General features: G+C 47.4%; 1 protein-coding gene across 1 annotated transcript in view; it reads right to left on the bottom strand.

The window, feature by feature from the left end:
- Positions 1-14274, bottom strand: part of RIPOR2 (RHO family interacting cell polarization regulator 2) — a 215268-nt gene extending 200994 nt beyond the window's left edge. The window contains exon 1 of the mRNA XM_063451670.1: positions 14087-14274. Coding sequence (XP_063307740.1) covers positions 14087-14147 — 61 coding nt within the window. The 5' untranslated portion in view covers positions 14148-14274. The remainder of the gene's footprint in view (positions 1-14086) is intronic.
- Between the last annotated feature and the right edge of the window lie 296 nt (positions 14275-14570).

The following is a 14570-nucleotide window of genomic DNA, read 5'->3' as shown; positions in this document are numbered from 1 at the left end:
GGACACAGAGACATGGGGACAAAGAGACATGGGGACACTGGAAGACATGGGGACACTGGAAGACATGGGGACACTGGAAGACATGGGGACACAGTCATTTAGGGAAACTGGGAGAAATGGGGACAGTGAGACACTAGGGACACATACACTGGGAGACATGGGGACACTGAAACATTTGGGGACACTAAGAAACTAGGGACACAGAGACATGGGAACACGGACACTGGGAGACTAGGGGACACTGGCTGGGAGACAGACACTTGGGGACACTGGGACATACAGGGACACTGGGACACATGGGGACACTAGGCACACTGAGAGACATGGGACACAGACACTGGGAGACTTGGGGACACTGAGACACTAGCGACACTGGATGGGGGACATGGGACACTGGGAGAAATGGGGACATAGTGTCTCCGTGTCCCAATGTCTCATTGTCTCCCAATGTCCCTATGTCTCACAGCGTCCCCATGTATCTCAGCATCCCCATGTATCTCAGCATCCCCATGTTTTCCAGTGTCCCCAAGTGTCTCAGTGTTTCCAGGTCTCCTAGTGTCTGTGTCCCCATGTGTCTGTGTCCCCATGAGTACCCTAGTGTCTGTGTCCCCTAGTGTCTCAGTGTCCCCATATGTCCCCTAGTGTCTGTGTCCCCTAGTCTATCAGTGTTCCCATATGTCCCCTAGTGTCTCAGTGTCCCCTAGTGTCTCAGTTTCCACATGTGTCCCCATGTGTCCCTGCTGCCTTTCCACCCATCCCTCACTTACCTGAGCTGTAGAGCGGCTGTCTGGACTATGTGCTGTGTTGCTGCTCCCCCACGGATCAGTGAGTAGTAGAGAGAGGCAGAGAGGGATATGCTGTAACTTCCTATCCCTGCCTCTCTCCACACACTGTGACCCCTACTGGCCGGTGCTGGTATTGCAGAGTAATCTCCTTTTATTATGAGGAAAAATACCTGCATTTGTATTGCTGGTACTACTGCAATACCGGCACGGCCAGGCAGCCTCAAATACCGGCTGTGCCAGTAAAATACCAGTCAGGTGGCAAACCTAAGAGTAGTGTGTAAAAAAAAAAATTTTTTTTTTTTTTTTTTTTTTTTTTTTAAATGGGCCTATTCCATGGGCCTGGAGCTGCAGCTCCATCAGCCCCTATGTTAATCCGGCCCTGGCTGTACATTATGCGGTTGTGCTTTTGCTAGGAAGCATTTAACCTCTTAAGGACCAAACTTCTGGAATAAAAGGGAATCATGACATGTCCCACATGTCATGTGTCCTTAAGGGGTTAAGCTGTGTTGCATTTAAGCTGTGTGGCATTTAAAACTGTTTCATTTAAATTTGCATTTAATACTGTTGCATGTAATACCGCAAGTCATTGGAAAACTGCAGTGCATTTGAAGACTGATATATTTTAAAACTTTGATACATTTTGAAAACTGTGTTACCTTTTATATCTTGAGGCCTTTAGACTGTGGTGCCTTTAAACTTTGACTTTTTGCACGTGGTTGCCTTTTCAACTCCCTTGCAGGCACTTTTGTTATCTATTTTGCTTCCCCTCGGTCCCAGTGATTTATTCCTGGTTCCCTGGGTGTTTAGGGGCCATGTAGGCTTCAGACAGAGTCCTCTCCCTGGTCTCTAAACAGCAAACACACTCGGAATAGGCCCACATGTGTGCAGTTTGTGCCTTATTGGGCCTAATACAGATGACTTGCATTGTGGGAATACAAGTTGTGGCAGCCATCTTGGATAAGGGCAATTGCCAGAAAGTGCCTAAAATAAAGGGAAAATTACAGTAAACATACCACACTTATTTGGTAAGTATTTGCAGGGTCTCCAGACATGGATAAGTGCGGTCTTCAGCCTGTTTTAAAGCTGTTTTGCTGGTTTCTTATAGAATTTAACAGTGCATTTGCATTTTTTCTTAATACTTTACCACAGGTAATATTTAGTTATTCGAATTGTCAGGTGTCTGATTCTTCACCAGGATCTGGTTATGAGGAGAAAACAGTGGAAGGAATCGGTTATGCGCTGACTTCCTCCAGAAGGTTGTCGCTTCAGCATGACCTATCACTGTGCAGCCACATGACATGTGGGCAGGGCTTACAAAGTAAGTTCATGAGGCCTTAGGGGTAAGAAAAGAGGCCAGGCTTTACCCTGTGGAGGAAGTTATTTCCAACCCCAGAACTACACCACCTAAGTTGCACACTTATGGATCATAGGTGGACGCAGACCTGTCCAAAATTTTACGCCTACCATTGCAGAAGGCCAGCAAGCTGTGACTTCCACTGCTGTTTCTACAAACATGAAATATGTGATTAAAGATCTAAAGGCTACTATGGAGAGAGATATTAAAATCCAAGATTGAAGAGGCGGTCTTAAGTCTTCAGGTTACAACTGACTTCTTCACAGAAACTTCCCTAGATGTAACTAGGATATTCTCTGGATAAAATGGCTTTATCTATAGCAGCTAAGAAAGAATTATGGTTCTATTTCTGGGATGATGACTCATCCTCCAAGTCTGCCCTCTAAACCATTCTATTTGAAGTGGTGGTGCTGTTTGGGGAAACTTTGGATAATTCCATTGAAAAGGCGAATGAGGGCTGCAAGATATTGGTACCTTAGGATGGAAGTTTCAAGGATCCCAGCTCCTCATAGTCTGACCGGAGAACCTCCAGTGACCAGTATTTCTGAGATACATGGAGCTACTGGTCCTGCAGGGAATACTCCAGAGGTGACTCATGGCAGTTGGTAAACAAGGTTCTAATGGAGCTATAACAGTCATTTTGCTCTTCAGCAATGAACATATCTCCTCCAGTACTAGGAGCCTCATTTTTCTGATCACATACCTGGGCTCGTCATATTCTGGAAGCTTGAGTGGTATCCATGGTCCAGATTGATATAGACTGGAGTTTTTTCTTAATGGGCACAGGAGTCTCCATACCAACAGGAGTATTAAGACCAATGAATCAAAAGGTAAAGCACTGAAGGAAGAAGAAGCCTTCTGGACGAAGAGGTGATTTTTTTTTTAGGTCCCAGAACAAGAGCAGTTCCAGGGACAAGTTTCGCCTCTCTTCTGGTACTAAGAGGAAAAGCACATGAAGGCCAAAAAGAGGCTGAATGTCAGAGTCTTCGGGATGGAGTCAATGAGATACATATCTCAAGCAATCTGGAAGGATAATATCCTTACCTCTATATATCTCAAGGATGCTTACTTTCAGTCCAATCTGCAGAGATCTTCGGCATTAGCTCAGAAGAGAACCGACCATTTGGCCTCAATGTGGTCCCAAGAATCTTTATATGTGCTTATAGTGTTATTGAGAGTCCAGAACTCCACCTGGTTCCATTATCTGGAGGATCTACTTCTGATAGCCTTAGACCCTCAGAAGGCAGGCACACAGAGATATATAGTTCTTTCATAACTCCTAAAGTTTGGCTGCTTGATGAATATCAAGAAAAGCAGTTTCAGACCAGCTCAGTGGTTGACATTCCCAAGTGGAAAATTCTATGCTCTGCTTTTCCCTATCTCGGGAACAGTTCCACAGTTTGTAAAGGTTTTCTCTCCCAGTTTCTTCATTTCTGCTTGGTAACAGCAAGAAAATAGATGCAACTACTAGGAATCCTGGCTTCCACTAGCAGACTTGTCAGATGGGCCCAATGGCATCTCTGGATTCCTTACAGATCCTTCCTATCTTGGTCTAACAAGAGAAAGATTATTGGAGCCAGCCACTTACTATGTCCCCATCAGTGGGGTTACACCTTACCTTGGCAGCTGAAAGAGGGATTAGATCTCTGAATTTCCAGTGAACAGAACCTCATTGGTCGATTATTAGCTTGAATTCCAGTTTTTATAAGATTGGTTGCACAGTGTTTGGACCATGTTGCACAATATTTCCATTCATTTGTATGGAACTAAAAGTCATTTTCAAGGTTCTTCTTCACTTCAGAGGCTTGCTGAAGAATGAGTGGGTCCAAAGTTGCTCATATATCAATGCAACTGTATCCTATATCTACCAAGATGGGTCTCACAGATACGTATTGATGGAATTCCAGCCCATAATGATCAGGGCACAGAAGAACAACCAGTGGCTCAGAATACAATGGCTGTTTGCTGGAGCCGAATAACTGTGGACAAGGTGGATTGGCAACCATGTCCTGACGTATCCTCAGGGTTGACGCAGATTGTCTGATACCCTACATAGATTTGATGGCCATTTCTTGGACCTGCCAGGTCCAGAAGTATGTTTTACATGCTAGGACCAAAATGCTCAGGTTCAGGATACACTGACTCAAATTTTGAATTTTAGTCTGATGTACATATGTTCCTGTTTTCGACTTTCCTAAAAAGGCAATGCAAAAGGTGACAGTGGAAGACCGTGTCGACTCTAATTCCTTTGATGAATAAGAGGATTCTGGAACCTCCAAGGGAAATTCCTCTACGTCCAGACCTATTACAAGGCTCCATGACACACCAGGATCCTCAAGTTCTGGTGTTGATGCGGGAGTCCATATTAGTATAGGCATCCCTGAGACGGTCATTGAGATCCTCTTACAATCCTATACAGGCTTTACTAAGCTTGACATGCTTTTGTCTGTTGGAATTACTCCTCGTTCAGGCCTTGAAAGGTTCTGTGTTATAACACTCTAGAGGAGCACTTAGCTGCACTTTGCTTCAAATAGGCATTGATTGAAATCATGCCTCCACTGAGTGTGGTGAAGCGAATATGTGATGTACCACTGGTCTCACGAGCCCTGACTGAACCATTATTCGAACCTCTAGAAGGAGATTCCATGGTGGTAGCACAGAAAGTGCTGGTGGCTGGTACCCCAGCAAGGAAAATGGGTGAACTCCAGGCTTGATCCTGTGAACCCCCTTTCACTACTTTTCAACAGATATGGTCGTCTTGCATTTGGCACCTGAAGATCCTGCCTATGGTGAATGCGTATCTATGTCATTCTCTACCTGTACTGAAGGGTACCGATTGAGCGTTGATGCCCCTGGTGCTTTGCTTCATGTAAGCAACAATTGAACTCAAGCCTCCGCTGAGAGTGTTGAAACAAATATGTGACGTACCACTGGTCTCACAGACTCTGACTGAACTTCTAGCAGGAGCTTCCATGATGTTAGCCCAGACATTGCTGTTGCTGGTGACTGGTACCTCAGCAAGGTGAATGTGTGCACTTAGCTGCACTTTGCTTCATATAGGCATTGAATGAAATCATGCCTCCACTGAGTGTGGTGAAGCCAATATGTGACGTACCACTGGTCTCACGGCCCTGACTGAACCATTATTCGAACCTCTAGAAGGAGCTTCATGGTGGTAGCACAGAAAGTGCTGGTGGCTGGTACCCCAGCAAGGAAAATGGGTGAACTCTAAGCTTGATCCTGTGTACCCCCATTCACTGAATTTCAACAGGATATGGTTGTCTTGCATGTAGCACCAGAGATCCTGCCTAAAGTGAGAGCCTTTCAATGCCATTCTCTACCTGTACCAAAGGATTTGGGGCATTCTCCACTAGTACTGTTACAGCATCTCGTAGGCTTCCATGGCAATGGTCCCTGCTGAAACTTTGTAAAGTTGGCATTTGGACCTCTGAACTAGTTTGTCCTGCATTACATATTGGACATTGAAGCAATTAATAAGGCACAATTTGGACGTCACGTCCGTTCTCTACCTGTGCTGGAGGGTATCAGGGCACTCTCCTCTCATGCTGTTGCAGCATCATGGGTTGCCATGGCAATGGTTTCTGCTGACACCTTAGACACGTTTGTCTGGCATTTCATACTGTTCGTTAAAACAGTCTATGATGCACAATTTGCTACTCAAGTACTTAACTCAGTTCATTCTTCGATCTATGTTGAATTATTCTGATTATTTGATTGGCTACTCTGTCCCTCCCTTTGTAAGCTTGGGTATTCCCCATGTGTATATGCTGCCATGATTAGCCAGGAAAGTGGAAAATGCATTCATACTTACCGTAATTTTCTTTTCCTGGCTATTATTCATGGCAGCATATACTTCCCACCCATTAATGTCTCTATTTATGTACTGTAGAGCTTGTAAACTGACTGAGGACCTTAGGGATTGAGCCTCCTTTTAAAACCTTGGTGGTTTTCCTGTCGTATCGGCTGTAGGGGAGGAGCTAACCCATGTGTATATGCTGCCATGAATAATAGCCAGGAAAAGAAAATTACGGTAAGTATGAATACATTTTTCCACTATATATTTTTTTAACGTATTTACATATTTATTTATTATATATAAATATATATATAATGAAAATTATATATATATTTAATCAATATCATTGTATGTGTATTTTAATATATATATATATATATATATACACACACACACACATACACATATACATACACACACACACACACACACACTTAGATCATTTATATAATAAATATATATTATTTATTTTTACACTGTATTAACTTATTTTATTTTTAGGCAGCAGGGGGAGTACCTGTCATTACAAGCACTAACCCTGCTGGCAATGCCTTGGACGGCTATGCCGTCCATGTGATCGCGAGGTCCTCACGATCAATGGCCCAGGGGGTCCGAAGAGGACGGAGGGGGGCTCCCAGGTGAGTCTCCATACCGCGATCGCCGGCGTGGGATCGCCGGCAACCGGGTAAGTACATAAGATCGCGGGGCGTTCTATGCTGCCCTGCGGCATTTAGAGCCATCTAAATAAGGACGGCATAGAACCTGCGGTCTTAAGGGGTTAAACAAAAACAGCGGAGCTGTGACTGTAGCTGAGTTAGAGAATTCTTCTAGATCAGCTATTTCGGCTTACACTTTTGCCGTTTGGCTTGCAGTTAGGTCTGATTTATTTTCTTTACCCTGTCTATTCATTCAACAGAGAGCTTAAATATAACCTGCAACATCTAGGCAAAAACACAATGGTTATATAAAGTCACCATCTCAACTCTTTCATAACATTTTCAAATCACTGTTTAGTGAATAGACTCCGAAGTGTCTAGTTGCCTCTTTAAAAGAGACAGGCCAGGACATTTAGGGAAGAAAAATAAAAATAAAACTGAACTGAAGAAAGGTTTAGGGAAACAAGACGGAGCAGAGAGAGACACATTTAGGAAGGGCAGAGGCACCAGTGAGAAATATAGGGAAAGGGGACAGACCAGGAAGGCAATTAGGGAAAGGATAAAGAGATTGTTGAGGTATTTAGGAAACAAAGACAGGCTTGTAGATATTTTAGGAGAGACACAGTGAGCAGACAATTAGTTAAAGAAAGAGACTGCCCAATATAAACACACACATTCAGTACATCCATCAATGCATACACATTGCCCAATACATCCATCCATCCATCCATACACACTGCCAATATATACATCCATACAAACAAACAGCCCATTACATACATTTTACATTAAAACCATCATGTATCACTGTGATAAATGATGTATTCAATTCATTTGGTGGGATGTAATTTATAATATTGTGGCATTTAATTTATAATGATGAGATTTACCTTATGTTACAGTGAACTTGTCCAACAGGTTCACTGTAAGTAAAACATTTTCATTATAATAAATTATATTACTATCATAAATATAATTGATCACATAATCACTAGCACATGCACACTCACTAATACTCATACACACATTCTCATTGACATACACATAATGTCACTTATGCAATCTCACTGACACACATACACACCCTCTTACTGAAATATGCCCTCATACCAGTTTACATAGTTAGTTTGTTTAAACCATGTGTTGTCAACCTGGTCCCTACCGCACACTAGTGGGCGTTTCAGGATTGCTAGTGGGCGGTAGGGATTTTCTAATTTTGAGAGATTGGGTGAGCGGGCGGGTGGGTGCGAGCCGGCGGTACCCATGCGACCGGGTTCCGACATCACTTGCGGCCCCGGCCTGCGCAGCAAACTGCCGGGCCCGCATATGGAGGGGTCCATCGGGTGGCCCATGCCGTCAGGGCCACCTGATGGATGTGGATTCCGGGCGGGCCCGCTCAACGCTGGGTGCTTTAACAGCGCGACCGGGCCCCTGTGATTACATGATCTCTGCTGGGAGGGAGGGATTCCCCGGTCACTCCTCCCAGCATACAGAGAGCCCGCGCAGGAGGAAGGAGGAGGAGGGAGTCGGAGTGGGAACTCTGACTCCCATCCACTTGAGCCACCACTGGACCCCACACACATTATATTTAAGTCACCCTCCTGTTTCCTACCTTTAAGGTGCAGGAGGGTGACTTAAATATAATGTATGTGTCTGTATGTGTATGTGTATGTGTATATATATATATATATATATATATATATATATATATATATGTGTGTGTGCGCCTGCCTGTCTGTGTGTGTGCGCCTGCCTGTCTGTGTGTGCGCGCCTGCCTGTCTGTGTGTGCGCGCCTGCGTGTGTGCGCCTGCCTGCGTGTGTGCGCCTGCCTGCGTGCGCCTGCCTGCGTGCGTCTGCCTGCCTGCGTGCGCCTGCCTGCGTGCGCCTGCCTGCCTGCGTGCGCCTGCCTGCGTGCGCCTGCCTGCCTGCGTGCGCCTGCCTGCCTGCGTGCGCCTGCGTGTGCCTGCGTGCGCCTGCCTGCGTGCGTGCCTGCGTGCGTGCGTGCGTGCCTGCGTGCCTGCCTGCCTGCGTGTGTGTGCCTGCCTGTGTGTGTGTCTGCGCGCCTGCGCCGGTCTGCCTGTCTCTGCGCGCCTGCGCCGGTCTGCCTGTCTCTGCGCGCCTGCGCCTGTCTGTCTGTGTGTGTGCGTGCGCCTGTCTGTCTGTCTGTGTGTCTGTGTGCGTGCGCCTGTCTGTCTGTCTGTCTGTGTGCGTGTGTGCGTGCGCCTGTCTGTCTGTCTGTGTGTGTGCGTGTGTGCGTGCGCCTGTCTGTCTGTCTGTGTGCGTGTGTGCGTGCGCCTGTCTGTCTGTCTGTGTGCGTGTGTGCGTGCGCCTGTCTGTCTGTCTGTGTGCGTGTGTGCGTGCGCCTGTCTGTCTGTCTGTGTGCGTGTGTGCGTGCGCCTGTCTGTCTGTCTGTGTGCGTGTGTGCGTGCGCCTGTCTGTCTGTCTGTGTGCGTGTGTGCGTGCGCCTGTCTGTCTGTCTGTGTGCGTGTGTGCGTGCGCCTGTCTGTCTGTCTGCGTGCGTGCGTGCGCCTGTCTGTCTGTCTGTCTGTGTGTGTGCGTGCGCCTGCGTGTGTGTGTGTGCGTGTGTGCGCCTGTCTGTGTGTGCGCCTGTCTGTGTGTGCGCCTGTCTGTGTGCGCCTGTGTGTGCGTGTGTGCGCGTGTGTGCGCGTGTGTGTGCGTGTGTGCGCCTGTGTGTGCGTGTGTGCGCCTGTCTGTGTGTGCGTGTGTGCGCCTGTCTGTGTGTGCGTGTGTGCGCCTGTCTGTGTGTGCGTGTGTGCGCCTGTCTGTGTGTGCGTGTGTGCGCCTGTCTGTGTGTGCGTGTGTGCGCCTGTCTGTGTGTGCGTGTGTGCGCCTGTCTGTGTGTGCGTGTGTGCGCCTGTCTGTGTGTGCGTGTGTGCGCCTGTCTGTGTGTGTGCGCCTGTCTGTGTGTGCGCCTGTCTGTGTGTGCGTGCCTGTCTGTGTGTGCGTGTGTGCGCCTGTCTGTGTGTGCGTGTGTGCGCCTGTCTGTGTGTGCGTGTGTGCGCCTGTCTGTGTGTGCGTGTGTGCGCCTGTCTGTGTGTGCGTGTGTGCGCCTGTCTGTGTGTGCGTGTGTGCGCCTGTCTGTGTGTGCGTGTGTGCGCCTGTCTGTGTGTGCGTGTGTGCGCCTGTCTGTGTGTGCGTGTGTGCGCCTGTCTGTGTGTGCGTGTGTGCGCCTGTGTGTGTGTCTGTGTGCGCGCCTGTCTGTGTGTGTGTCTGTGTGCGCGCCTGTCTGTGTGTGTGTCTGTGTGCGCGCCTGTCTGTGTGTGTGTCTGTGTGCGCGCGCCTGTCTGTGTGTGTGTGTGTGCGCGCGCCTGTCTGTGTGTGTGTGTGTGCGCGCGCCTGTCTGTGTGTGTGTGTGTGCGCGCGCCTGTCTGTGTGTGTGTGTGTGTGCGTGTGCGCGCGCCTGCCTGTGTGTGTGTGTGTGTGCGCGTGCGCGCGCCTGCCTGTGTGTGTGTGTGTGTGTGTGTGCGTGCGTGCGCCTGTCTGTGCGTGCGTGTGTGCGCCTGTCTGTGCGTGCGTGTGTGCGCCTGTCTGTGTGTGTGCGCGCCTGTCTGTGTGTGTGTCTGTGTGCGCGCCTGTCTGTGTGTGTGTCTGTGTGCGCGCCTGTGTGTGTCTGTGTGCGCGCCTGTGTGTGTGTGTCTGTGTGCGCGCCTGTGTGTGTGTGTGTGTGTGCGCGCGCCTGTCTGTGTGTGTGCGCGCGCGCCTGTCTGTGTGTGTGTGCGCCTGTCTGTGTGTGTGCGCGCCTGTCTGTGTGTGTGCGCGCCTGTCTGTGTGTGTGCGCGCCTGTCTGTGTGTGTGCGCGCCTGTCTGTGTGTGTGTGTGTGTGTGCGCCTGTCTGTGTGTGTGTGTGTGTGCGCGCCTGTCTGTGTGTGTGTGTGTGTGCGCGCCTGTGTGTGTGTGTGCGCGCCTGTCTGTGTGTGTGTGTGTGTGCGCGCCTGTCTGTGTGTGTGTGTGTGTGCGCGCCTGTCTGTGTGTGTGTGTGTGTGTGCGCGCCTGTCTGTGTGTGTGTGTGTGCGCCTGTCTGTGTGTGTGTGTGTGTGCGCGCCTGTCTGTGTGTGTGTGTGTGTGCGCGCCTGTGTGTGTGTGTGCGCGCCTGTCTGTGTGTGTGTGTGTGTGCGCGCCTGTCTGTGTGTGTGTGTGCGCGCCTGTCTGTGTGTGTGTGTGTGTGTGCGCGCCTGTCTGTGTGTGTGTGTGTGCGCCTGTCTGTGTGTGTGTGTGTGTGCGCGCCTGTCTGTGTGTGTGTGTGTGTGCGCGCCTGTCTGTGTGTGTGTGTGTGTGCGCGCCTGTCTGTGTGTGTGTGTGTGTGCGCGCCTGTCTGTGTGTGTGTGTGTGTGCGCGCCTGTCTGTGTGTGTGTGTGTGTGCGCGCCTGTCTGTGTGTGTGTGTGTGTGCGCGCCTGTCTGTGTGTGTGTGTGTGTGCGCGCCTGTCTGTGTGTGTGTGTGTGTGCGCGCCTGTCTGTGTGTGTGTGTGTGTGCGCGCCTGTCTGTGTGTGTGTGTGTGTGCGCGCCTGTCTGTGTGTGTGTGTGTGCGCGCCTGTCTGTGTGTGTGTGTGTGCGCGCCTGTCTGTGTGTGTGTGTGTGCGCGCCTGTCTGTGTGTGTGTGTGTGTGCGCGCCTGTCTGTGTGTGTGTGTGTGCGCGCCTGTCTGTGTGTGTGTGTGTGCGCGCCTGTCTGTGTGTGTGTGTGCGCGCCTGTCTGTGTGTGTGTGTGCGCGCCTGTCTGTGTGTGTGTGTGCGCGCCTGTCTGTGTGTGTGTGTGCGCGCCTGTCTGTGTGTGTGTGTGCGCGCCTGTCTGTGTGTGTGTGTGTGCGCCTGTCTGTGTGTGTGTGTGTGCGCCTGTCTGTGTGTGTGCGCCTGTCTGTGTGTGTGCGCCTGTCTGTGTGTGTGTGCGCGCGCGTATGTATGTATGCCTGTCTGTTATAGTGGCTATAGTAAGTGGGATACCTAGATCAGCCCTCCTACTGGACATTGCTATAAGGAAGGTTAAAAAATTTAAAAAAAAAAAAAGTGGGGTGAGAAATCATATTATGCGCAAACAGAGAAGTCGTCTGAATATCACCAAAAGAGGAGACCTTCGTTTGTTCCTTACGAAAATCGAACCAGATATCAAATATTTAGTCTTGTAGTATCAACCTCAAGGATATCATTAATCACTAGTAAAGGTAATTTCAATTTATTTTATTGTTTTCTCATTAAACTTTATAAAAAGTTAAAAAAACATTATAAACATGCATTAAGTATAAATAAAAAGATAAATGTACGTACTTTTTTTTTTTTTTTTTTTTTTTTAACACCCTCCTTCAGAAAAAATATTCTGCACTTGCGCGAAAACTGGTGGGCGGTAAGGACATTTTTTCAACCAAAAAGATGCATTAGTGTGCAGTAGGTAGAAAAAGGTTGACTACCACTGGTTTAAACACACACACAAACAAATATACAAACCTTTATAAAATAACCAGTCCCCCTTAGCCTCCACGTGGCCCTACCCGAGTGCTGTTCCTAGAGGAGAAGAGCACCAGCCTTGCTTCTGCTGGGGAAGCAGGAGAGCACAGGCTGCTTCCGGCTCCCTGCAGTGCGTTTCCGGTCTTCACAGGCATGGGGCAGCCTGGATACCAGGTCACGTCCCGGCTTCCCCTGCCTGCAGGAAGCATTCTGCTCGGGTGCTAGGGTTACTGGACTGGAGGGTGGCTAAGGAGCCGCTCACCCAGTGCTTCAGCACCAGACAGGGGCAGTCCACCAGGAAACCTCCGCTGGGCGCCCCCAGCAGGTTGGTGCCCCAGGCAAATTCCTTGTTCGCCAAATGGTGGCGCCAGCCCTGACCTTTTGGTTACCCCAGCTCTTTAAGGGGCCCCAAAGAAAGTGGGGGCCACTATAGAGTTGGGGTAATTATTTTTGTGTGGGACCCTCTTCTGTTCTGGTACTGCTCCCCTTGTACTTCTACTAGAGCTTTAGGTTACAAAAATGAACAGTTATGGACATTGTCATTACCACAGAACGTAGAGAGACACTCTAGGCACCCAAACCACTTCAACTCATTGAAATAGTCTTCATGCAGTGTCCCTGATCCCTTAAACCTGCAATATCAAACAGGGAGAGGAGGAGCCTGACCCTGTGCCTAGGGACATCGGGGCTCTTGTCAGGTGAGTGAAATAAGGGTTTAACCCTTAACATGGCTGGGGTGGCAGAGGGTTACTATAGTGTTAGGAATACAGCTTTGTATTCATAACACTTGTGTTTCTTTCACATGGCTCTATCACCTTCTGGGAGCTTTGCACATTTTGATGCTGCTCTGACAAATGCACAACACTGAGGTCCATGGAGAATCCTGGGGGAAGAATGCCATATTTAACACAGTAGGCACTAGCATGTAATTTAGAAATAAGACATGACAAAAGGCAGAGCAACCGCCATCAAGTTTTGTCATCTTGAGGATTTACCATAATGCCCTATATGTAAAAACAGCTATATGTAAAAACAAAATACTTAAAATATATATATAATAAATTGAAATGTTATCATTATGGTGCTGAAATGAGATTAACACAACTTTATAGGAATCCATTTTATAGATTACAAAAAAATAAAAAGAAAAGAATTCATGAATACTTCCATTTTGTCCCTAGGTATTAGGCATGTATATTATGGCTTTCTGGGAAACAAGGACCAACTGTCCCACATTATATGTATACCTTTGCGGACCTGTTGTGTGGGCATGTTGAATTGACCTACAATGAAGAGAATGTGAATCTCTTCATCACACTTTTTTTCTCCACAACTACACTTATTTTTCAGTTAAATAAATTATGTGAGAACAGCCTGTGGGTGCAAAATCAACAAAAAACAAAACCACTGTGGTTAGTAGGAGAACTTAAAGAGAACCACACCCAGATGCACATGCATGGCAACCGCCTTTAAATATTAAGGTAAAATTCTAACACTACAAACAAGGTACTATAAATAATTGAATACATGCATACACATTTGAAGCATATATTTTTTTTTTTGTCCAAACTGAATAATAGTCTACAGTGTCAGTAGAAATTACCAAGAATGGCTGCCCATATTAAGTGGTAAAAAAAAAAAAAAAAAAAAATACTAGTTAAGATATTACCAAAACAATTACATTGTTTTATTTGAAGATTTAGTATACAGATATAAAACGATGGGTTCTACTCAAAATTCAGAGTCTCTTGACACGCTTTATATGTATAGCCCTAGGCATTGTCTAAAAATAATACAATTAGCACACAAAAAAAACAAATAAAATAGCATCTCCCCACTCCAGATGAATTAAAGATGCAATTAACCAAAAATGGCCACACACAAAGTTTTATGAAATGAATAATCCCACAGCCGAAATGTTCTAGATTTCAATAATCCCAAATAACCTGCTTCCAAATTCGAGCTGTTTGGAATGTTGGAATAGTATTCTAGTTTAGAAATCCAGAGGACCCATTACCTTCACTAAACACATCATCGGCTTCTTCTTGGAGGCTGATTTGGTCCTCAGGAGTCTCCATGTATTCGGTCAGCCAGAGCACCTTAAAGAGTGAAGTGTTCACAGAAGTGCTGGAGGAGAACGTGTGTCAGAGCTGGCTTCCTGACTGCAGCAACATCCGTTGGGCTTCTATGCCAGCAGGCTCACTGACAGATCTGCTTTATCAGAGCTTTGTCGTCATTACCAACTATTGCACTTGCATGGTACAGAATTTAAAAAAACAGCATGGTCTGCTGAGGGGAGTCCTCACTCACTGCTTTCTAAAAGGAAGTAAATGGGAGGTTTCCCACCCCCTGAGCAGAATTGAATTAGAATCCTGCACTTTTGCCATTACTTCAATGGATGCTTCTGGGCTATCTATTCTGAGTTAAGAACATCAAGTTTCACCTGAAAGTCCCTTACATTGGAGAAATGTTGTCAAATCACATGCAGCAGCTCTTTTTTT

The sequence above is a fragment of the Pelobates fuscus genome, chromosome 4 (genome assembly GCF_036172605.1).
Source record: "Pelobates fuscus isolate aPelFus1 chromosome 4, aPelFus1.pri, whole genome shotgun sequence".
Classification (NCBI taxonomy): Eukaryota; Metazoa; Chordata; class Amphibia; order Anura; family Pelobatidae; genus Pelobates; species Pelobates fuscus.
The sequence above is the reverse complement of the archived record's forward strand: the minus strand, read 5'-3'. Positions and strand labels throughout refer to the sequence as shown.